Source organism: Thermoascus crustaceus, assembly GCF_041956765.1.
Source record: "Thermoascus crustaceus strain CBS 181.67 unplaced genomic scaffold VTN00scaffold_7, whole genome shotgun sequence".
Classification (NCBI taxonomy): Eukaryota; Fungi; Ascomycota; class Eurotiomycetes; order Eurotiales; family Thermoascaceae; genus Thermoascus; species Thermoascus crustaceus.
In genome coordinates, this window is record NW_027192533.1 from 1,480,092 (window position 1) to 1,503,287 (window position 23,196).

The 23,196-nt window shown below is 50.7% G+C and overlaps 6 protein-coding genes across 6 annotated transcripts; 2 read left to right on the forward strand and 4 right to left on the reverse strand.

Annotated features, from left to right (window-relative positions):
• Positions 1-1,184: 1,184 nt before the first annotated feature.
• Positions 1,185-1,427, reverse strand: VTN00DRAFT_9514 (uncharacterized protein; the record flags this gene model as incomplete). The annotated part of the gene is made up of 1 exon (XM_069436483.1): positions 1,185-1,427. The coding sequence occupies one exon, from the start codon at positions 1,425-1,427 to the stop codon at positions 1,185-1,187; it is 243 nt and encodes an 80-aa protein (XP_069285099.1).
• Positions 1,428-6,828: 5,401 nt separating this feature from the next.
• VTN00DRAFT_9515 (uncharacterized protein) lies at positions 6,829-9,765 on the reverse strand (the record flags this gene model as incomplete). The annotated part of the gene is made up of 3 exons (XM_069436484.1): positions 6,829-9,089; positions 9,143-9,355; positions 9,429-9,765. The coding sequence occupies 3 exons, from the start codon at positions 9,763-9,765 to the stop codon at positions 6,829-6,831; spliced, it is 2,811 nt and encodes a 936-aa protein (XP_069285100.1).
• A 984-nt stretch (positions 9,766-10,749) lies between these two features.
• On the reverse strand, positions 10,750-12,078 carry VTN00DRAFT_9516 (uncharacterized protein; the record flags this gene model as incomplete). Its single annotated transcript, XM_069436485.1, has 2 exons — positions 10,750-11,373; positions 11,434-12,078. The coding sequence occupies 2 exons, from the start codon at positions 12,076-12,078 to the stop codon at positions 10,750-10,752; spliced, it is 1,269 nt and encodes a 422-aa protein (XP_069285101.1).
• A 600-nt stretch (positions 12,079-12,678) lies between these two features.
• Positions 12,679-14,710, forward strand: VTN00DRAFT_9517 (uncharacterized protein; the record flags this gene model as incomplete). Its single annotated transcript, XM_069436486.1, has 2 exons — positions 12,679-12,859; positions 13,119-14,710. 2 exons carry the CDS (start codon positions 12,679-12,681, stop codon positions 14,708-14,710), a joined length of 1,773 nt encoding a protein of 590 aa, XP_069285102.1.
• Positions 14,711-15,413: 703 nt separating this feature from the next.
• VTN00DRAFT_9518 (uncharacterized protein) lies at positions 15,414-16,871 on the reverse strand (the record flags this gene model as incomplete). The annotated part of the gene is made up of 1 exon (XM_069436487.1): positions 15,414-16,871. The coding sequence occupies one exon, from the start codon at positions 16,869-16,871 to the stop codon at positions 15,414-15,416; it is 1,458 nt and encodes a 485-aa protein (XP_069285103.1).
• Positions 16,872-21,798: 4,927 nt separating this feature from the next.
• On the forward strand, positions 21,799-22,666 carry VTN00DRAFT_9519 (uncharacterized protein; the record flags this gene model as incomplete). Its single annotated transcript, XM_069436488.1, has 3 exons — positions 21,799-21,807; positions 21,852-22,210; positions 22,258-22,666. The coding sequence occupies 3 exons, from the start codon at positions 21,799-21,801 to the stop codon at positions 22,664-22,666; spliced, it is 777 nt and encodes a 258-aa protein (XP_069285104.1).
• Between the last annotated feature and the right edge of the window lie 530 nt (positions 22,667-23,196).

Consider the following 23,196-nt stretch of genomic DNA (forward strand, 5'->3'; position numbering starts at 1 on the left):
CCGTTGAGATCCCCAATGGGCGAAGGAGAAGCCATTCAATCCCAGACGGCAGATCGCCAGCGCTCTCCGCGATGAAAACCTGGCGGGGGCGATGTCAAACGAGCTGGCCTATTGTCCAAAATGTCAAAGATGCCAAGTATGATCTCGCGTCGTTTCCGCCGTGGGGAGTGGATCCCGGGTAAGTAACCTGAGTCAATCTGGTCGATGCGGATGGTCTGTGCCAACCTGGCCAACAATTACAGCGACTTTCTCCGTACTTTGTGTGCAATATAGATCTTCCCCCACGGCCAGAACGCGGGTGAGGATGATCTAGAGTGGTGGATTGGAGCAGGAATGCCCAGGGCACAGTACACTCAGTGGCATGGTCCTCGAATGGCACCTAAGAAAGGATGTCAACACAGTTCTAAGACTGCCAGCCTGCCGGTGAACAGGTACAATACGCATGACAAATAATGGGTTTGAGTAAGCCACAGTTGCTGTGAGGTACCAAGTATTGGTACATACCTCCACCGTTCCAGAAGCGGGATCCTCAGTCGCCTGTGGAGTTTATCGCCGGGCGATCAGACGCACATCATGAACCTCGTTCTTGGCGCCTGAGGCCTCGCCCAGTCGCCTTCCACCAGCCCACATTGGGACGTGCAGGTTTGTCGGCCTGTACGTGTAGCAATCGGACGCGCCTATCACAGGCCCTGGAACAGCTTTCCCAGGCGATCTTGCATACAGCAGATCGTAGATACCAGTTGCTGGCGTATCGTTGGCCCTCTGCGCCATGAGGCAACAAGATCTCCGCGACAGCAAGACTCTCCGTAGGATAGCTCTCTGGGAGTGTACCCCGTAGTACGTAGGGACTGGAAGCACTGAAGGATCCGATCCTCGTTTTCCTGCTCTGGACGAAGCTCGTAATGCCGTATCTAGACATCCGGTTCGATGGTGCCATCGTGAGATGAAGTCAAATTGTCAAATCTTCCAAGAAGCGGAGCCGTGCGACACACGAATTCCATTCCTCAGGTCTCTCCACTAAAGATGGAAATACGCTGTCCTAATGGGAGACGGCGCAAAGCCGGCGAGTCACTGAAGTTGCGGCGTCGACGTAACGGTTTGGCACTCGTCCAGTAAGCGCGAGATGATCGATCTTGAATTTCTGATCTGTCACTTGTCAAGCCTCCGATCCAATATTTCGGTGACTAGACCTCCGGCCAACCGGAGAGCGGAGCGCAACGCACAGGAATGATTGCTTGGGTTCGCTGTTGATGTGTCGCGGGGGTGCGTCGGTGCATCTCGCCGCCCACTGAGATCTCCTCGATGCTTCTTCCCGCTGCCCACCGTGACATTCCTCGAATGGGTGTGCAGAACCAGGCGGGAATACTGTCAGGAACCCGCGTAGGACGTCCTCGGCGCAGACGGGTCTCTTGAAGCTTGCCTGCCATGGCAGCTGCAGCCTCGAGAGACGATACATGCCAGAGACATCATCGGTCGTCTGTGGCGAGAGAGCACGCACAACAATACCTCGAGCAAACAGAACAGAGCACGCTCTCATGCAAGCAAGTCAGCGTCGCATTGCACTGCAGCGCACGTCTGCCAGGAAGTCATGTCGACTGCAGAGCGTGTGAGACGGAGATGAGCAGCCTTCGAGTCCTCGGTTACAAGTACAGCGTTAGGGTTCGACTCTGGTCGTCAGAGTTCGCAGCCGTTCTCCCCACTTGCTGTTTGACACTCTGCCATCTGCCATCAGCGAGCATCCCCAACACGGTTCCAGTCGCAACAGAGCGTCTTCTCTACCCCGCCATGGACACCATCTCTCGTCCCGTCTGGGTCTTCTCCAGCTGTTCCACTTGGTATAGTGAGTGGACTCGCTAAGAGATCGGGTTGGGGCTGCGCCACGCTGTCCAACCCCAGCACATATGGTTTTGTGCCTCCATATTGCTTTTTCCTCTGCTACACAGCCACGGCTGCTAAGATACATTCGAAGGTCCTCGATTCATGCACGACATCTTCGCTGTCATCCTGTGTACGCAAGCTTGCAAGCTGTGGCGGTTCAGCCGGTTGCTGCTCTAAACACGGAGGTTCTCGGTGGGGTCGTTCGCTATCACTTCCGCACGGCACGGCAGCGCCAGCCTCACACTTGCAGGCCCGTCTTCTCGGATACATCCTACCCGCATATCCATGGCTGTTAAGAGTCGGATCTGACACTTCTAATCCACCTTCCTTAGGCTCGATCTATCTACTGACAGGGTTCTTCCCACGCGGCAACTGGACCTTATCCGCGTTCTACCTGTCAAAAGGATTGGCTGCATTCAGCGCATCTCTTGCTGCTGCGTGGTACACTAATTCTAGTAGCATCACGAACCGATAACCTAGACAGGCTAACCTCCCCGGAAACTTGGACGTGTGCGTCTCTTTTCCCGTGTTTCTGGCATTCAGCCATTCGCATTGGCCACGATTTCTCCTGGACCAACGCCGACCCTACGGAATACATGATCTCTCATTTTCGGCAGCAACGGGAAATCCCCCGAACCTAATTCTTACCATTACCACGGGTCTGTGTGCTCGGATTGCTCCCCGGAGCCGCTGGACACATAATTTACGACCATCGTATTGATCAGATAGAATTCGGGTTACGGGCAGTAGGTATGATATCCATTTTTGTGGTTCCCGTTTCAGGTGACTATAGTACACTGTACGAATTCGATAGAAAACATCAAATCTGTTTCTTGGCAGAGATTATTATATTCTGTCTGCATGCGTCATTAACCTGCTCGTGAAATCTGATAGTAGGTTCTCTTTTAGGGATTTATCTCTTCATAGACCCCTGCAGCACGCGGCTCTCCCGCAGCAAGGAGGACCAGAATATCCTCGTTTCGGTCGGTACCTGCATCGAGAGCACCTCCAAGAAGAAAAGGCCCTGCCAAGAAGAACACCCATATTTGTTCAAATAAAAGTCGCCTACAAACCCCTCCTAGACACTGAACGAGACATTTCCCCTCCCTTCCTTTCCCCTCTCAACTCAATTAGGACAACGCGTTCCTGAAACCTTCTATCTCCAGACTTTTGAGCTATCGATTCTTTGGCACGCTTCTAAGGTGAACATTCTGTTTCTGTCTCTGTCTCAGGCGCGATTCCTACCCGTGCGTCTCTGCTTCAACCGATCTTGAATTGGTCCAGCTAAATGGACCGCGATAGGAAACCCCTGGTTTCCTATTCTTTCCATCCAGGGAGAGATCTCAGCTGGTCGCACTATGGCATGGTGTCATCCGGCCCACCTTCATCGAGATCCCACAGGAAGGTTAGGTTACGGTCCCTATGGATCCTGCCCTGGGATCTGGATCTGGATCTGCCCTTTGCCTTAGATCCAATTGAGGGGTATATCCTGGACAATTAGGTAGGTAGCCTAGTCCTTCCCACTTTTCCTAACTTTGTTTCAATTTTAAATCTTGATTCAATATAGCCAGTCCCAGCAGCAAGGATGGCAATTAGACGATCAATTTATCATAGGGTGCTTAAATCTGATGTAGCACCCGTGACTGACACCGTGGCAAGTATGTACACGACGGCGATCCCCGTGATACCCGGAGAATAATTCCAGATCGTTTATATAACAGTTGTGGGTTTGTGTGCAGTACATTAGCTATATATAAGGTATCCTGGATCGGCCCGTGTGCGTTGCGTCTGTTCAGCTTGGCATATCTTTTTTAGCTGCGGACGATTGCGATTGCAACTGCTCTATTCGTGTAACATCTTCGCCTTACTATCTTCTAGTTAACCTTAAGGAGATCTTATCTGAGTCCGTTGAGACTCTGAATATATAAAAATATCAATTATGAGTGGCCTTTGGTAGTTGGGAGTAAATGTCGAGGTAGGCGGGTAGGTAATAGGTGAATATCCAAACTTCACAACTATATATATATATAAAATCACATACGCACTTCACTCGACTTCCACGCATACTAAACAGCACCAAACCAAGTTCGACCTTTACTTAGAACCCCACCTAAGGATTTTTAGCTTATAGAACCACCGTTCACTACACAGAGTATACCCAGGTACCCAGGTTAGGGAGGTTGGCAAATAGCCTGATATGGTGGAGGTAGTCGACCTCAAGAACCTTGGAAGGGGAACAACCCTCCCCAGACAGGCCAAGTCGCCGCATACATACCTAACCCAACCTAAGCCCTGCGATGCCGATGCACGACGCAGGTACGCGCATGCACCCCGGACGGACTTGCCTAGGGATGCCGTCGAAGGGGTATGTAGGTACGTGTGTACATACGTACTTGCTCACGAGGAACTTCTCCATCTGCGAACAACAGTCGTCACCTTTGCCTTTCTCTCTCTCTGAAGTTCATTTCATGGATACAAGCTGAATCTTGAATCCGAGTCATCTCATTCCGTTCAGCTGGGTATGTACTGTACCTATTATCTATGTACGTACGTAGCAAACTTAACTTTCCCATGCTGTCTGTCTACCTATGGTCCTACCTAGGTATCTATCAGAACGTATACGTTAAGCTCAAAGTTTAGCGACAGAATAAAATCAGCAGATCAGTAACCGCACGGACCGTGGCAACCAGACAGACAGACGGACGGAAAACGCCGAATCTGACTGACTGACTATACGAGGATAGGTCAGGATAGGATATGATAGGATCTGAGAGACGAGATGAGCCGTCAAGATACATTGTAACCTTAATACTATTTGGAAAACCTACCAATTATTGGTCCTAGGCCTAGGACTGGTCATCAGCTTGCGTGGCAAATTTGTGGCGCAGCTGAAGCTGGAGAAAAATAAAAGAGATCTGGGCTATCCCCGAGATAGATATGATGGGGAAGCAGATTGGAAAGCTTGATCGATTAAGATTCAATAGACAGAGATTAAGCGAGAGAGCGAGAGAGGGAGAGAGAGAAGAGTGGCACAGCCACGAAGGTGGCTGAGAGAGTGAGGAAACAAATCGTCGTGGTTCTTGGCCTTGGCCTTTGTCTCGCTATTATTGCTTTGAAACCATCATTTCGATTGTCTTTGCCTCCGGGCAATGAAGAGGATGGGAGAAAAGAAAGACAAGTAAAGGTCTTGGATAACGACCTCGAGACGTAAGCAGGAGGTAGTACTGAGGTTACCTCCCTTGGCAAGGTAGGGCCAACGCAAGCATCGAGATAGAATCAATTATTCAATTCAGACATAAACTCAAATCTATCTAGCTCGAGTGAGAGTACCGACTACGCACCTCACTCGCTGCCTTAGGATATAGGGAACTAACTAGCCATTCATTGCCAAGAACTGGCACCAAGCAGCGAAGCTTCGAAGGATCCATGGTATAGGGCTATTATAGCTCTATGCAGTAATAGATGATAGCAAAGGACTTGTGGTGCGGGGGAAGAAGGGGGCAAATAGTGCTGCATATATCAGACTCGACTATATGAAACCCCCATCAGATGAGATCAATAGGTGGCCCTGATCCGGATGGATTCGCGTGTTTGAGGGGCTAAAGAGTCAGGTATGTACCTATGTAGGTAGGAGTCACTGTTACCATGGTAGTCAGGTTTGGAGAATTACTTTGTTGAGTGGGTTTGTGGTGGCTTGCTTGTTTCTCACCCCCTTGCTTTTTGCCTCCCCTTTCCTCTTTGGGTACGTCTCATGTATAGAACCTTTTTGCCAAGAAACCCATCCTGGCAAGCTCGGATGGGACAGTAGACGTCACTATGATTTTTGGGGTTTCAAGCTCTCACGTAGATATTCAATAAACATATGCGCTCAGATTACCGTGTTTGCCATCTGCTCGATCAAAACACCAGTAAGTTTCGCTTCAGGTTGAGGGGAAAGCTCGGTAGGTAATTCAGACCTGCATAAGTGATTTGATAGACACATAATTTGGAATTGGAGACAGCAAGTAGATGGAGGGAGGCAATTATCATGACAAATTTATCTTCTCAGTGTCTTCCAAATACTAACGGCCAACCAAGATCCGCCAGAAAACTATTCAGGTGCTAAAGGCCGCAGACTGTAGAAAGAAAAAAGTAGAAGCCCAAAACTAGCCATGAAACATGCTAGGTCACAAAAAACATAGAATGACATTGTGGGTCAATAAATACACGCATAAGGATGATTTCTGCATACATACATCGACAATTGCGGCGAGCTCCAGCCATGCTAACTACACCCACACCAAAGTGAGAGATGCGAAGCAAATAGGCCAGGTTCGGCGCAAGAAAGGACCCTCGGAGTCATTGAGGCCTTTGGAAATGAAGCGAATTGGAAAAGAGATAAGAATAAAAAAAATTAAGAAGTAGAAGAACACCACAGACAGCCGCCCAAAGGTCCAATGAGTCATTTCTTTCTACCCGGGCTTTTCTTTCCAAGGAGCGTCTCTAGCCTTACCTCTCTCTAACAACATCCTTTCACTGCCCGTCATCAATCCATTCCTCCGAGAAGTAGTCTCTCCCCTTGCCCTACACAACTGTCGAGAAATTGCGAAGGAAACGGAGGACGTGGACAAACATTATGAAAAAGAGCCCTATGCAAAAATGGTATCAAGTTTCTCCGGAGGCTTTCCTTTCCTGTCCTTGTGCGGTTCTTGCAAGCCCATGCAAAGAAAGATGTAAAGAATCCACAGAAGCACAAACACCGCAGATGAAAACGCCCAACCATCAGTTTCGAGATCCGACAGCTGCTGTATGGTCATCACTCCAAGACAGAAAAGAAGCACGAAGTTAAATTTCCCAGCCACACGACCATAACTCCCATTCCGATTTTGAACGTTGGAAAGAATGAAAACAAGGGAAAACATTATTATCGTTCCACAAACCATCTCAGCCAGCATCACACTATGATAGGCGTTATTTCCCCATCCCGTTGTGCATCATATTTTGTTGCTGCTGTTGCATTACCTGTGCCTGGACGGCGGCCTGCGAGGCGCGCTGCTGCTGGCTCGACTCGCGCTCCTGACGCATCACCTCTTGCACATATATCCTAGCGCGCTTTTCCAACCCAGGTCCATAAAGCTGTGCAATCTGCGGCGGATACTGAGTAGGCGGGCCATACTCGGCCATGTAGCGCCGAGCCATCTCCTGTCGCAGGCGAAGGAGTTGCTGCTGGTACAGCTGCTGATACCGCTGGCTCATGTTGAAGGCTTGAAGGTTTTGCGGTAGATGGCCACCGTTTGCTTGCGCCGCTGCAACAAGCATCTGTTGCTGCTGTTGCTGTTGGGGAGTCATTTGATGTGGGCTGCCTTGGTGATGTTGTTGTTGATTATGCTGCTGCTGTTGAGCCACCTGCATTTGCACAAACTGTGCGCGCATTAGCTGGGCTTGGTATGCTTGTTGGCTCTGCAATTTTTGCATTGAATTGTGTTGCTGTTGCTGTTGGTGATGGTTCTGCTGGGCTTGATGCGCTTGCATCATGTGCTGCTGGTGAGGCTGGATGTTTTGTTGAGCATGTATCTGTGCTATCTGTTGAGGAGTAAACTGCCCATGTCCGACGTGGCCTTGCTGCGCTAGCATCTGTTGCTGCCTCTGCTGTATCAACATCTGCTGCTGAGGAGTGAGACCCATGCCATTGCTCATCTGCGGTGTGCCCATCATAGCGTGGTTCATCACTGGTGTCTGAGCCATGGTTGTGTTGTTCGGACTAGCATGGCCCATCCGCTGTGTAGGGGTAACGTTACGCATGACGGGAGTAGCATGGGACATGGCAGGAGTTCCTTGAGTCATTTGCGGCGTTCCATGTCGGCTCTGTCCTTGCTGGCTTCTTGAGGGAGCCATTGGATGGCCCATGACTCCTGGATGAGCGTGCTGCAGGGCCGAGGGCGGTCTTTGTGGACTTCCTGCTCCCTGGGCAGAAGCCGTCATGCTCATTGGCACCCCGGCTTGAGTAGCCATTGTACTCCCAACAAGTGGTGACGATGTACTGTGAGGAGTTTGGTTGCGGACGACCGGCGACGACTGTGGCCCTTGGGAAACCTGGGCCATTCCATTGGCCTGAGCCATGGCATGTCTATTCTGCTGCTGCGCCAGTTGCGCCTGTGCTTGTTGGGCAGCAAGTTGTTGTCGTCGAGCCTCCTCCTTGGCATTCTCCTCAGCTTGCCGCTGTTCCAAAAGACGACGTCGTTCTCTTTCTTGCTCCTGCTGCTGCTGCCTCTTGGCGTGATCTTGCTGTAGCTTCCGTTCGTGCTCCCGTTTCGCCTTCTCTTCATGCTGCATGCGGATATTCTCGAGAGTTTTGAACCGGGAGAATCGTGGTTCAAACGGAGCAGCACCGCCTGCGTCATCAACAGCAGACTTGGCACCTCCTGCAGTGGCTGAAGTAGTAGGTTCAAGTCTTTCATCCATGATAAGCATGAACCGCTCCTCCTCAGCAGCCAGTGCCTCGTCAGCAGCAAGCTCTGCCACTGTTCGTTTTCTCGTCTTCGGTGACGGAGGAGGATCGCGATGCAATGGACTCTCGAGGAATTTGAGTAAATCCTGAGCGGCAGCAAGGCTGTCTACAGGCTCCAAATACAGAGGAGGAGCCAATGCCCGTATCAGCTTGGATTCACATTCCAAAAGGTCTTGTGGCTCAACCAGCATCTTTTGTCTCTTAGGAGCGGGACCACGATCGCCCGCGTTCGTCGACAAAGCCGATTGATGAGGAGCTGTAGATGACGAAGGTGCACGGGAAGCACCATGGGAACCAGGTTGTTTCCTGTTCACGGCGGCTCTGGGGTCAGGGGTCGTAGATAGGAGAGTCAACTCTGCTTGGAGAGAGCGTGGAGTGGGATGCAGGACAGTGGTGAAAACTCTAGGCTTTGGGGAAGGCTGTTTCTGCGACGCCCCTTCCTCGGTCTCGGTCTCTTTGTCATCTTCATGAGGTGCGTCGGCCTCATCGCCTTGGGTTTTTGCGTCCGACTGGCTTCCAGGTGCTGTTACTGGACTCTTCGTCTCTGTTTTACCCGATAATGTTTGATTTTGCTTCGGATATGGAACATAGGCTGACGGGGTGATGTGCTGGTTATAATTATGCATGGAAAACGGGGCACTCTTTTCGTCGCCTGAGGCGCTGGACGACTTATTTGCTTGAGCCGACACGGACTTGTGGTCCACAACACGAACGATAAGACATCCTAGGAGCGCATGAGCACGGGTATGTCGTATAAACCAGGCAATATCAGCTCACCTTCATAAAACCGCACGCCAGCTCGAAGAAGCTCTTCCAGCATATCATGGGGCACCGTCCCGGCTCGGATATGCTCAATGATAACTTTCATTTCTGAGTTATACGGGAAACTTCCATCTTGTTGATCAAAGCGGAAATGCGTCGGATGGAGATGGAGTATGAGAGAGGGAGGACATTTTGAGTATTTCTTAAGGATGTATGAGGTTGTTTTGACTAGAAGAATGGTATATCAGTACTACGCGTACTATGCCTAAGCGATCCATTGCACCACACCGGGTCAACCCACCATACGGCTCGGGGAATTTCTTAGCCATGCGGCGATCAACTTCCGCTGTAGCTGTCCTTGTCGTTGGTCTCTGTAACCGCGACGGCGGCTCTCCCTGTTTCTGCATTTCCTTCTTCGGCCGGTTTACAGTCCGATTATTCCCGTTGTTCGCCGCAGAATTACCGGCGGAGTTCGCCGACGCAGATTGACTCGCGCCAGGGAGTCGCTTCGAAGCAGTCGACGGCGAGGACGAGGGCTGGGAAGGCTTGACACCGTTGACCCCGTTCTGGGCGAAAGGCGGGGGAGGGCGCTTCATCTTCGGAGGGTGAGAGGCGGGTTTGGAAACGGCAGTTGCCATGCTATCGACAGGAGCCGCGCGATGCGACTGCGACCAGCAGCTCTCAGGCGCGACTTATCAAATCGCCACCGCGAGGATGTAGGACACGTCCCGAACGCCGAATGTCGATGACAGAGCCGACGCGCGAGACATGTGGGGAACAGAGAGAGGTCCACGACAGCGAGCTCACCGGAAAGATCGTGGGTAGAAGCAGATGAATGAGAGTTCTAGGGACATTAAAAATCAGGCATCCATAGATGGTCCGGGGCCAGAAGAATGTGGAACGATGGGTACGAGCGACGCCTCGAAGATGACGCTCTCCATGGGAAGACGGAGTTCTTGATGCCAAGAACGGGTGAGTTGAGCCTCAATGATGCGTATCACATGACTACCGGATGCGGCTTAGTCCTTATCGAGGGGCCAAAAGCTTCAAAGAACGCCGAGGCTGAGATCGAACATATCATCTGTGATTTCTGTCATAAGGATTGTTTTTTTGGACTGGTAAAGAGTCTCTGTGGATATGGTACTCCTTTTCAAGAAGTATGTTCATCTAACGTTTGGCACCTCATTTGTTGCATAGCAGCATATCTCTATCTGGGTACGTATGTATTTTCTAAGAGCCTCGGTTAATCTGCCTTTATCAACTTGAGCAATAGTGATAACAGACTCTAGAATGTACCTACAGAAACATATCAATGCAAGCAATGTAAAAATCTACAAGGGACAAGGAGCGCTTTGCACCCAGAAGGTGAAATATATGTCTTGAGACCAATCGACTTTCATGTAGTTGATTATATTTGTTTTTATTTTTGCTCAATAATCCAGTGTAAACAGAACCCAAAACAGGTAGTTCATCTTCCGAACTGTTCACTGCCAAAAGGGAAAGACCGAAACAGACGAAACCCAGGATCATCAGATGGTTACCATCCATTCCCAACACAAAGAGTGCAAAAGATGCATAGAATCCCATGTTATGCCGTATCAAACAGCTGTCCCATGTGTCCATTAATCATAGCCGGAGACTCTTCGTCTCCAATCATCTCCTGTCCGCAGTCCGTCCACAACGTCAATCCGCTTCCCTAGACCTGTGACGCCTTCCTTCTGCCACCACCTTTCTCCCTTATCCGCAAGGACAGATTCATCCTCGCTGTCAATGAGGTCACCATGGCCGCCTTCATCGCCCACAACCACCACTACCTGTCTTACCCATCCAGCGATGTGGTGGACGGCTTCACCTTCATTACCCGTCAGTGACTCTTGAATATAAACAATATCCGGCGAAAGATGCCGCAGAATATGTACGTGGCCAGACGGTGTGCTGAACGGCATAACCATAGTGTCCTTCTCAACAAGAGCCAGGGCTTGGTCGTATAGGGTTTTGAAGAGGGAAGTTTCCCCTTCGGCATCATCGGTAGGTCGAGGCTCAATAGTGGACATTCCTCCCGAGGGAAGCTCGCCTGATGCTTCTGCCTCTTCAGTTCTGATATTAGAGTAAGATGAAGCGGCAGAGAGCGCGGGGCGAGAGGAAGACCCTCGATTAACGGAATGCTTTAAATCAGGAGCGTAGATTAAAACGAAGAGTCTTGTAGTTGCTGCATCAACATGCTCAGGTAGATGGGAAAGGATGGACTATAAAAGAATAGTCAGCTAGCTCTCTGAGAAACTACGGTGGATATATAGAGAACGTACAACATGCTCAGAGGTCGATTCTTCCAGAGCATCATAAGACGAGACAGAAGATACAACAATAGCCACAGTCTTCCTCTTTCCAAGAGAGACCTGTGCTGCCCCATGGGCGGGTATTGCTCCACTCATGGTCGGCTCTGCAGCCCCATGGTTTCTTCTCGAATCAACCTCCTCTGACCATCTGGAATGGTCCTCAAAATCACCCTGGCTTTCCTCTCTTATGGATGTCAGCGCGCCCCCGACCATAGCACCGGCCGCGGCCATGCCCGCGGCGACTCTTCTGCGGGCGCCATCGAAGATCTGCTGCGGAATGGGGGTGCGGCGCAGGGCGCCCTGCATGCGGGCTATTACACTGCCGTCATCTGGCTGTGCTTCGCCGCAGATGTCGGTCGCTGTTGTCCTGGCGGTGGACTCTGCGCCAGGTTCGCCAGGAGGGAGATCTTCCCCTTCGCGTTCCCGACGCTCCTTGGAATCATCATCTCCGTGATCGTCATTTCGCTCACTCCATATCCAGGCGGCAAGACCGATCGTCGCAATACCGACCGTCAAGGCCAGAGGTGCCCAGTACCCGAGTGCTGTCCGCCTGCTTGATACGCCAAAGCCGCTCCCAGCTACCCGTCGCCGACGGTTATCCCCGTAGTAGGACATTGCGAGCGCGGTTAGCGGCTATCTATTACACGCAGGGTGAGGTCTGGAAGACTGGTTTTAGAAGTCACATTTCATCCCTGTTCAAGGGAAGAAAAATTGTATATGCAAAAGTTGGGGAAATGAGGGGAAGAAGGCGAGCGTGATCGTCAGCCTCGGAGGTTCGACCCCAGAACATGTGGCTTGGAGAAAGCTCCGTCTGTTTACCTGTTTGCCCCGTTTGTCCACAGAAATCCGGAGGCGGGTCATCGCTGAGTCAGCAGCGTATCTGCACGTGATCGGGATCTCCATTTTGTCGTTGGATTTGATATGTCGAGTCATCCAGAGCTGTGCGCCATACGACTTCTGAAGAGGCTGTCTCTGCACCGTTGGTGCGGTTGCTGTATAAGTCTCAGCGAGTGGGCCTTGGACAGTACGGTATGGACGTCATAGCTTCACACTAAATCCTTTGGTCACCTTTCTATTTTGAAGAACCGGCCACTAGGCCCCTCATCGAAATCGCAAGCACAAACCAAGACAGCTCTCTCTCTCTGTCTGTATCACTTCTCCACAGAGAGTTGCTCTCAGTCTCCGATAAACTAGAAAGCAGGTTTTCGTACCAGAATGCCACACTCCGTTCCCGTTCCTCCAACGGGTTTCCAGGCCCTCATCCTTTGTGGGCCTGGAGTCTCTCTCAACACATTCACATCGAATCCCGAGGAATTCCCTAAAGCTCTTGTTCCTATTGCTAACCGTCCGATGGTATGGTACCCCCTTGACTGGTGCTATCGGATGGGAATTATAAGTAAGTGACTTTGATTTTCGTGCATCACCTGCCCATGGAGACATGTCCGGCGTATAGTCTGGTGAATTTAGACCTGGCGATTTCCTTTGCACATTTCAATGATCCATTTGGTTCTGTTCTCTGCTCGATATCACCGTAAAACTGAACCAGATACCTGGATGTTGATACGCTTTGGTTATATTAGCTGTCTGCCAATGGTTCTTCAAAAACGCTTCTTTATTGTGTTGTCATCAGAGCAGTAGAAACTAACGAAATTTAGACATCACCCTGATCACTCCCCCAACAAGCCGAGCTCCGTTGGAAGCTGCTCTATCACAGAACCCGCATCTTACATCTCTCCCGGCCCCGTCGCCATCGGTGCTCGCACCGGCCGACTTAACTTTCACCACAGGAACCGCAGAGCTTCTCCGTCTGCCAGAGGTTCAAGCATGCATCAAGTCCGACTTTGTCGTACTCCCCTGTGACCTCATATGCGACATCCCGGGAGAATCACTGCTGGAAGCATGGATGGTCACGGAGGGCGCCCTTGGTGGATCTACGGCTGGTAGCGGTGCCCGCAACGCCAGAGAAGCCAAGCTGGTTGGAATGGCAGGGGAGAAGAGTGGCCGGAGAGGTGGTCTCGGCATCTGGTATCAGACCAAGGATCGAGAAGAGAGCGTCAAGGGTGAGGTCACGGATTTTGTCGCCACGGCACCGTTAGAGGAAGACGAGGCTCCTGTTGTGTGCCCGCCAACAGATGGACCAGTCTCGATAAGATACGGGTTGTCGAAACTGGTCCTTGCCATGCCCATGGACAGTCTGAAGGAGAGGATGGAAGAGCAGAAGGGATTCCTGGTCCGGCATTCGCTCATGAGAAAACATGCGCGGGTGAAGATGTTGAATACCTACAGAGACGCACACATCTACCTCTTCCCCTACTGGGCTAAGGAGATGGCAAGCCGCAATGAGAAGTTCGAGAGCATCAGCGAGGACCTCATTGGCTGGTGGGCCAAGGCAGGGTGGCAGGCCGGTCTGGGAGACAAGCTCGGACTGCGGGAGGTGTTCAAACCGAAGGATGAAGGAGTCGGCGAGAGCGGTAGCCACGACGGCGACACTCTGGAAGAAGAGATCGACCTCCAGGGCATGAGCACGACCAAGACGGGCGCTGCTCCTTCTACTGCTGATGGCACTACGGTCCACCATGAGCCTCACGAACACCGATTCGCGTCTCGAGTCAACACCTCCACCACCCTGGACGCCGCACCAGAGTCGATAACAGAAAGCAACAAGCTAACCATCCCCCCGATCCTCGCCTACGTACACCCCTCCCAGCCCTCCGCCCCCCTGATCCGCCGCGTCGACAGTTCCGCCCTCCTCCTCTCCGTCTCCCTCCGTCTCGCCAAGCTCGAATCCATCGAGGAGGTCGGCCGCACCGCCGCCTCGCCCTTCGCGCACGCCCAGAAGATCGCGTACCCGGCCGGCGTCGCGCAGCGCTGCACCGTGACCAAGAACGACTGCCTGCTCGCGGAGAACGTGACGGTCGAGGAGAAGTGCGTGATCAAGGAGTCCGTCGTCGGCGCCAACTGCCACATCGCGAGCGGGGCGCGTCTCACGCGGTGTCTGCTCATGGACGGCGCCGTCGTCGGCGAACGCTGCCAGCTGACCGGGTGCATCATCGGGCGGCGGAGCAAGATCGGTCGCGAGTCCGTGCTCAAGGACTGCGAGGTGCAGGATGGGAACGTCGTTCCGGACGAGACGGATGCCAAGAATGAGAAGTTCATGGTCTTTGAGGGTCTGGAGGAGGATGGTGATGATGAGGATATGGATGCGGGTGAGGATTTCGAGGAGGGTGGGGACGAGATGGAACTTTGATTGATTGATTGCATCATCCCTTCCTTTTTCCTTTCCCTTGTATTAATTACTACTTCATGTTCTGGAGACATGAAGAGAAAAAAAAGGTCTCTTCGCTGATGAATGACTAGACGCCGTGGATGATAACTTTAGATAGATATATTTTTTTCTTTTTACGGATACCACAAAAAGAGATTACATTAGAGGGGTCACCCTTTTCATATAAGTTACTTGTTCCATAGAACTACGACAATTAAGAAAAAAAATACACTTGATAAGAGATATGTAGACTGAAGAGTGGAGAAAAGAAACGAGCCTTCATGGAGTACTCCCTTCGCAGTTTCGATATGAAAATGAGAATGGAATTGCCAGTCCGGATTAAGAAAAAGTGAAGGACGCCGCTTCTGACAGAGCTTCATTCCTTCACAGTGGCGGGTATGACCAGTTTTCCAACCTGTATGCGAAGGAAAGAAAAAAAGGTAAACAGCGCAGAGCAGAGTTCAAGAGAAGAGAAGAAAAAAATATCAAAGAAAGTAAACAAAGAGAGAAGTAGAAGGAACTGCCAAGGTTTTGCATTCAGAACACCTTGCATGACTCCAGCATCCAGCACTGTACAGTACATGCAATACTGCACCAGTGAATGAAATGAATGGATGGTTGACCGAGTAGGTTGAAACGTGGAAGGAGTCAGCCACCTGGGAGAGAGATACCGGTACATGGCATATCACAGTCCCAGAGCTCGAAGAGATGGCTTTCGGACTCTACTGCTCCTGCGGGGACGGACTGCCGGCTCTCCTTGCTTCTTGTTGTTGTTATCATCAGGCTGTTGCTGAACCTGCTGTTCTGCTGGAATGAACTCAGGTCGAGACTCCAGTTCCTGCTCTGGCTCCGTAGCCTTCTCATCCCCGTTCTTATTGTCCTTGCCTTCATATCCGGGCTTCTGTGCAGAAGTAGGCAATGGGGTCGGCGGTATCCACTGATCGTCGAAAGCCTGGGGCTGAGGCTGAGCCTCGGGAACAGGGGAGGAGAGATCTCGAGGATATGGCGTAGGGGAGCGCTTGAACTTAAGAGTCGCGTTCTTCGCGGCCGCTTGAGCCATCCGGGCGATGCGGTCGGCATCGTTGGCCACACGCTCGCAGTTATCAGCCAGATGGTCACACTCCTCCCGCAGCGTAGATAGTTCTTCCTGTCGATTAGCGACCTCTCGCTTCGGCGCTTGGGCTCGTTGGCTTCGTCCTCCTCCACTAGGAGTTCGCGGGTCCTGACCTTCGACGGCCAAGGCGTTCACCCGCGAGAGAAGGAGTGAGTTAGTGCGGATTTCTTGAGAACATCGAATGATGTCTTTACAGACATTTTCCACAATGTTCTCATGCGTCGTCTCTTCTGGCAGTGGACCTTTCTCCGTGTTTGATGCTATCCTCTTGGTGCCGGCTTTTGCCGTGGGAGTTTTTGGAGCAGCAGTCTCCTTCTTTATTGTAGGTTTCCGCCTAGGAGCCTTGTTTGGAGCTGCTCGCTTGGTTGCCGTAGAGGCTCTTGGGGCCCGACTCTGAAGAGCCTTTCCTTTTGGCTGCTGCTCAAGCGTTGATGCGTATCCCTTCTCCACAGATGGCAGCGGCTGCTGACCTTGGGGGTTAACCATCGCTGCGTCGATGAAATACACATTGCCAGGAACTTCCTCTGCTTCACTGGATGGATGATACTCCAGAACCATAGGATCAACATAAGTATGTATGCCCTGACACTCCCCGCTCGCAGATGGTCCTAGACCTTCATTCGTGGCAGGATTAGCATAGTCTGGCGCAGCATGAATGTACGGCCCGAAGAGCCCGAGAGGGTCGGGAACGTCGGGAGTTACCCAGTCACTGAGAAGAAGGTCATTGAATTCCCATTCAGGAGGAAGTGCTGCCGAGTCCGTGAAGTCAGGCATTCTCCCGTCCTCGAAGTGCTGCAGACCTTGAAGCATATGAGCCGTCTGATCATCCTGCTGAGACCCCCCTGGGCCTGCGGATTGCGGGGAGAATAGCATAGCATCATCATTATCATTATCATCCTGGAGGAAATCCTGAACTCGAAAGTATTCGAATGAGTACAACTCGGCAACAATTTCCAACAAATGCGCGTGGTCAATTGGGATATCCCAGCGGGCTGCAAGTTCTTGGTATGTGATCTGACGGCTTCGCATAGCATCGGCAAATTCTGACGGCGTTTCTGTACAGAGTGCGCAGGGATCATCATCCAACCTGGTTTCAGCTTCAGCCGTGTGATCTTGTCTCCCAGATAGTGAACAGCGCTCAACCTGGGGAACAAGGTGACTGCACGAGTGCAGGCAGACGAGAAGTCGACACATGTTTGTGGTACACAGGTGATGCTGTGACTTTGTAAGCGAGAGTGTCTGTGAGCCCAGATGAGGAATAGAAGAAGATTCTCGCCAGAATTATCTCATTCGAAGCAATTTGTAACTGAGTCTTCATTATAGGAGATGGTCATCATAGGGTTCTGCCATCAACAACAGAGTCGTCAAGTAACTAGATCAAGCGAACTATCACTTCTTTGTTTTGTTTGGCATCGTAAAACCACTTACTCGCAACGAAGGCAGCTCTCGAGTGAGGGAAAGTTCGACACAACTATTCCTGCTTCATGGTAAGCGCAAGAAATGACGGAATATCAAAGAGTAAGCCTCGATGGCTATCTCAATATACAATAGCGAGGTGAAGAAGAACCCTCGAAAGCTGCGTTTTTTGAGACACCCCTCAGCCTGTGGTAACGCGCTGTTTTCGCGAGTTGGGGATCAGCTTGAATTTTCAGAAGTCATTCCTTTGCCAAGTTGTCGGTAGTCACAGAGGAACTTGATAGTCTGCTTTGAAAGCAAAGTCTGGAGTATTGCCGTCGTTTAGAGATATGCCAAGTTGGATATTCCGGAGGGGAATAAAGGAGAAAGGAAAGTTAACGGGCACCTTCCGTCTGTCATTATCATGAATATGCTCCCTTAAGATTTGTGTGTGAGTCAAGAGAGCTTAGTGAATATTATTAAATTCACTGAGTGATCTGGAGCCACAGTTAATATCAAGTAGATGTTAGTTGACGCGTTGTTTTTCTTGCTGTATCCGTCCATTCATAGCGGAATTGTCATATTCAAGGGACTTGCATTCTCTAGGAGCTTTCCGTAAGATTGAACACATCAAGTCTGCGTCTCGCAAGTGGAATTATACTTTCCTTATGGTTTTGAATCACCTTCATTGATCTTTTGACCCCTGTCTCTGTTTTTGACGTATTGCTTTGCGACCATGCGATCAGCCAGATTCCCGTAGTGGAAACTAAAGTATAGTGGATCGCATGGATGGACTTGAGATCGACTGAACTTAAAAATTTGTGGGACAGGGGCAAGCAAAAAGCACTTTTCTATGCGCTCGGGAAAAAAACTTTTTTGATGATCCTTGATGCTCTATCGAAACAATCAAGGGGTTTCCCGTCGCATTGTAGGCGGATTACACAGACGGTATCTCGGCAGCGCATTCTCCACCATTGCACGCAAGCTGCAAAACTTGCAAGTACGTCGAGGGGGGAAGAAGTATCGAACAGCATAGCCAACGGCCGCTTATCTCTTGGCGTGTATGCGGCAGAATAGAAAGTTAAAAAGGTGAACCTGCAGCGGACAAATCACACAAGCAGTCTGTCGTTGTACCTGAGCCAAGTAAAGCATCGTGCAGCAGAGCAAAAAAGTGAAAATCCCGACCCCACAATAATGAAAACCACGCGGTGGCAAAAAGTGAGAGAAAAGTAAAATAAGACTTCGACGGCCCAGGCTGTCTCCCTTGCTGCTCAGAGTTTCTGGACATGTTAATTTCCTGTTGATCCACGCACCCGCTCACCAAGGGTGAGATTGATCATTGTGGCAAGTTGCAACAGATAAAGTGCTGCCTATCTGATTTTTATTATCATTATTTTCTCAACATCATAGTGCGATTGGAGCCAGGAGATGAACCGTGAGCGTGATCTTCACGGGGTAATTTGGTCCTCCCAAACTTGTGCCAGCGGGAAGTGGAGATTTGGAGATGAGATCAGCAATTGTCCGGGCCACGGCAATTCCCCGGTTCCAGCTTCACCGTGCTATGACGACAGGGTCCTTTTTCCATCGCCAGACAGTGCACATTTGAGGCGGAGTTGCGTGGGTCCCATCGCTCAAGAACGGGCCTGTCGAGTTTCCGTGGTAAACACAGTATGAAGTCATCATCGTTCTTTCGTGGTGATCGTTTCGGAAATACCCGAAAAAGAAATGAGAAAAGATACCATAGCTACGCGACAACCCATGCAATTGACCAACATAGACAGCCATTTCGGGCGCGTCCTGGTGCAGAGGATTATGGACTTGACCACAAAGGAAATTGGCACATTTTGCCCTTGAGTCTTTGTGTTCTGCACATGTACTACTGTACCTTGCTACCGACCTGGCAATACCTGTAAGAAATTTTCATCCGGCAAAATTAACTGCTATGAACCTTGCCAAGGCGGTATATCTGTCGGTGAGAAAAATGAACAGCGAAATCGAGTCTCTGCGACAGTAGCTGGACCACAGTGGAGATAATAAATTGCCCGAGGCAAACCGACCCGATGCCATCTTTCTATGCACTGCAGTATAGGCGGCCAGTGTTACCATGGCACAACAGTGCTGGGCAGAGGCTGCTATATGCCCCAATTTTCGATGAAACAATATTCCATTGTTTATGGTAGAGCCTGTTGTCTGCCGTCCTCTTCAAAACTTTTGTTGGCCAGAACCATGGAACACCCTAACTACTGGCCATGTGTGCCTGGGCAGTGGCGCAATTTGGTCAGAGACCATGCGGACAGAGTTCGCAAGCGACAAGACTAAAGCGGACGCAGATGGAATTAGTCAGGTACTGCTATGTACCTTGAAGACTGCCTGAAATATTTAATCCGGATAGCGAGATATGCACATTTCACAGGATAACTATGACTCTAACGATGATTGGGCCTTGCTAAATGCGTTCGAGGTCCGACAGTGTTAGAAAATCTGTGGAGACCGTGATATCCCATTCCGGTACGGGAGCACTTGAAAAGATCCTACGGCACTGCTTTTCGGGGTTTATCGTTTGTATCGGCCTAGGCACAATAATGGAAATTGGAAAAGCAGAGGCTCCGGGAGCTTGGGAACGATGTTGAATGATTGCTGAAGTCCAGGCTGAGCGCTGGCAATGGAGCTAGAACCCAATCCCCCAGCTGGAGCCTGGAGATTGCGGGGCTAGAATTCAATAGAACAAGTTTCAATAAAGCTTGATAACGTGGCAGAATTGATCGTTCCTGTTATGGTGGTGTCGTCTCTTTTCCATTGGTAGTCTTGAGGTTATAACCGTCTCCCCTTGCGTCAGCCATTGCATACTGATATGATCCCGCAGCGGCTATCTTCGCCACCCTCTGCCGTCGAATCTTGTGCAGTGAGACCTGTAGGACGTTGACCGGAATCAGTTTAGATAGGTCAGACCAACGTTGCGGTGACGAGGTTCATCCATGTTCGTTGGAATGCAGTGGCTGTTCACCCGCAATCGAGAGCCGAGGAAAGGCCATGGGCAAGCACGAGGACAGAGAAGCAAAAAGAAAAAGGAGAGCTGACGCGCGGCTCTGACGATCTCTTAAAAGGAAGATGGTGAACAAGATAGGGTTTCTGCATTCAGCATACTGGGGAGGTTCCTTCGACCATAAATAGGCACCATAACGCGTCAGAGGTGAGGTGGACAAGGGAACAGGGCGCCTGTCGGTTCTCGGCAGGTCGGATTTCAGATCTTGCGGCCCCGCAGTCACCTAACGCACCTGCATGGACGGCCCGCGCAATTCCAGTTTCGGCGACGTGCAGCGCAGCGCGCGGTTTGTGCTGCCGCTCTTGTTTCACTTGGCCTCGTCGTGGATGACCTGCAGCGCCGTCATCCCTGGTGAGACGAGCCCTCAACGATGGGCTTGTCCGCCCTCGATTGACAGACCCTTAGCTTGGACCTGGGGCTCCGATCATCGGGTGTGCTCATATAATGGCCTGGGGTTTCTCTTGGGAGCAATCGGGACGGGCAATGATTGTCACGGTCCTTGGACTACAACGTTCTCAGCAACTGAGCAGCATTGCAGTCAATGTTGCAGAGCCGCTGGGCAGTGCGGGGTGCAAGCTGCCGCTCGATAGAGAGGAAAAAGATGACACAACGGCCGCCTGATCATTGTATATATAAGTAAGGTGGCCTTTATCCGCTATCAGCGCGGTTAGAACTTGGCCGCAGACATAGTGGTTGACAACGACCGGACAGCCCTCGTAGCGAAATACTCCGTAGACGTGAGTCACGCTGTAGTGGGCTACTTACCTGTTGGGACGTAGCACTCCAGACAAACTACGGAGTAAGTCTGGGTGACGACGGAAAGGACACGATTGTGCGTGGCTTTTGAGCCAGAAACTGTGGCCTTTCCACGCTGTGTATCGCCGCTTTATAAGAATTAGTCGACCTTACTCAGTTCGTCCTAGCGCCATTCAACATCTTACTTCTTTTGAGACGAGCTCGGCGCATACACCATGATTACAAGGAGCAGAAGCAGAGCATTAAGGACAAGGAAAAAAGAGATAAGAGGCTTTCCTCTTCCTTCTTGAGATGTCGTTCTTCAACATGTTCGGAGACTTCAATATCGTGTTGATATATCTCGATCAGACTGCCTACAGGCTTATTCAGTTCCCATGGCCCCAAGCAAAAGAAAGAAGGCTGATATTGACTGGAACAGCTTCGTTCAGCAGTCCGACCCCAAGGTTGAAGATGATCTTGCCGATACTACTAAGGACCATATCTATCTTGTGAAGCAAAATTTTAAGAAGTAATATCCTGCTGAATGAAGATCTAACTCTTGACTAATATAAGATCCCCAGATTTACATCAATACTCCAACCGCCAGACTATGTTTATTGGCTGAAGAATGTCACCTTGAGAGTGATTGAAGGATTTCTTTGCTGGTATCTCGATAATCACAATGTTGAGTATCAGTCAGGATTTTTGGTTTTTGCGCGATATTGGAGAGTCTTCTGGTGCCAAGAAATGGATAGTCTCTTTCCTTACGTGTTGAGGCGTAAGATGACCATGGTAAGTAAACATTCAAGAGACAAGGATCAAGCTGATATTGATAGCTTGTATGCACTACACTCACCGATGAGTACGAGCTTGATTTGGGAGCAAAGACTCAGCCACCAGTGAACATCGATGATCTCCTCTTCAGTACTTATCATCTCATGGCTGTCTGCAAAGTGCAATTTGCCACAGTACGATGTCGACAGCAGCTTAGTACACTCCGAAAGATGATGACTTCGACATCTGCCCGTCCTGGAACGCTCATCGAGTCTTCCGGATACATGAGGACCAACGACGCGCTGAAATGGAAAGATATCGAACTCTATATGGTGAAGCACCCGGAAGATCCAAATTGTCAGATGCTTCTCATGCGAGTCAGGCATAGGTTAAATAAGGGCAAGAGAAATCGGGGTGTCCCGTAGGTCTCGGTTCTTACCCTGCTTGAAACCCGCTAACCTTTCAAAGACCTGTCTTCACATACACCGAGCGGAATGATAACCTTGGCCTTTGCGTTATCCAGGACATACTGGAATATGCTTTTCTTGACAATGCTTTTGCCAGTGAGCGTATCAAGAAGCCTCGAGATATCTGGCTCTATACCCATGTCCCCCACCATCGACTCAGCACCCCCATCCACTTCAAAGAGAGCATGAAGGAAATTCCGATATTTCGCCGTGCTGCGAAGGATTCCGAGGGACGATGGATCACTCATCCCACGCTAGCTTACCAGTACGATCGGGCGCAGGAATATGAGATTGCCACCAGCAGGTCGGCAGGTTTTAAAACTCCCGGCTCTCTTTACAAATATCGGAAAGGGGCTGCGGCTAATTTGAGTAACGAATGCCCCTTACCTACTATCGATTTTGCGAGTTGACAGGTCTGCAGGACATCTCGATGAACACTCCCGGAATATTATCATGGGCCATAAGAGAAGTGGTATGTTTTACTTGGTTCGACGAACGACACCACCGGGGAACATCAAAATCAGCACCTATACTAAACACGTCTTTTCTACGCGTCATTCAACTCAGAGAGGCCTCTAGGCTTCTATAAACCGCCATGGAGGCCCCAGAGCTCCATGGTGGTGGCACTATCCACGCGTCAACCCCGGCAAATGGCCACGCGGCAAGCCAGCTCACAGAGATCCTAGGGGTCCCAGACACCCCAACCCCAAGCCAATGGAACATCCCTGGACCCCTAGGGCTCATTATGAACAAAGATGACCAGGAAAATAACCCAGGAACTGAAGCAGAACCCCCAGAAGACCCTAGAATCCTAGGGAACAGCCGGACACAAGGCCAGGCCAGCAAGAACCATGGGATCACAAAGCCGCAACGACGAACCACCCAGAGACCTCTAGGGGGCAGAGGAATACCCCGGAACCCCCTAGGGGATATTGGCAAG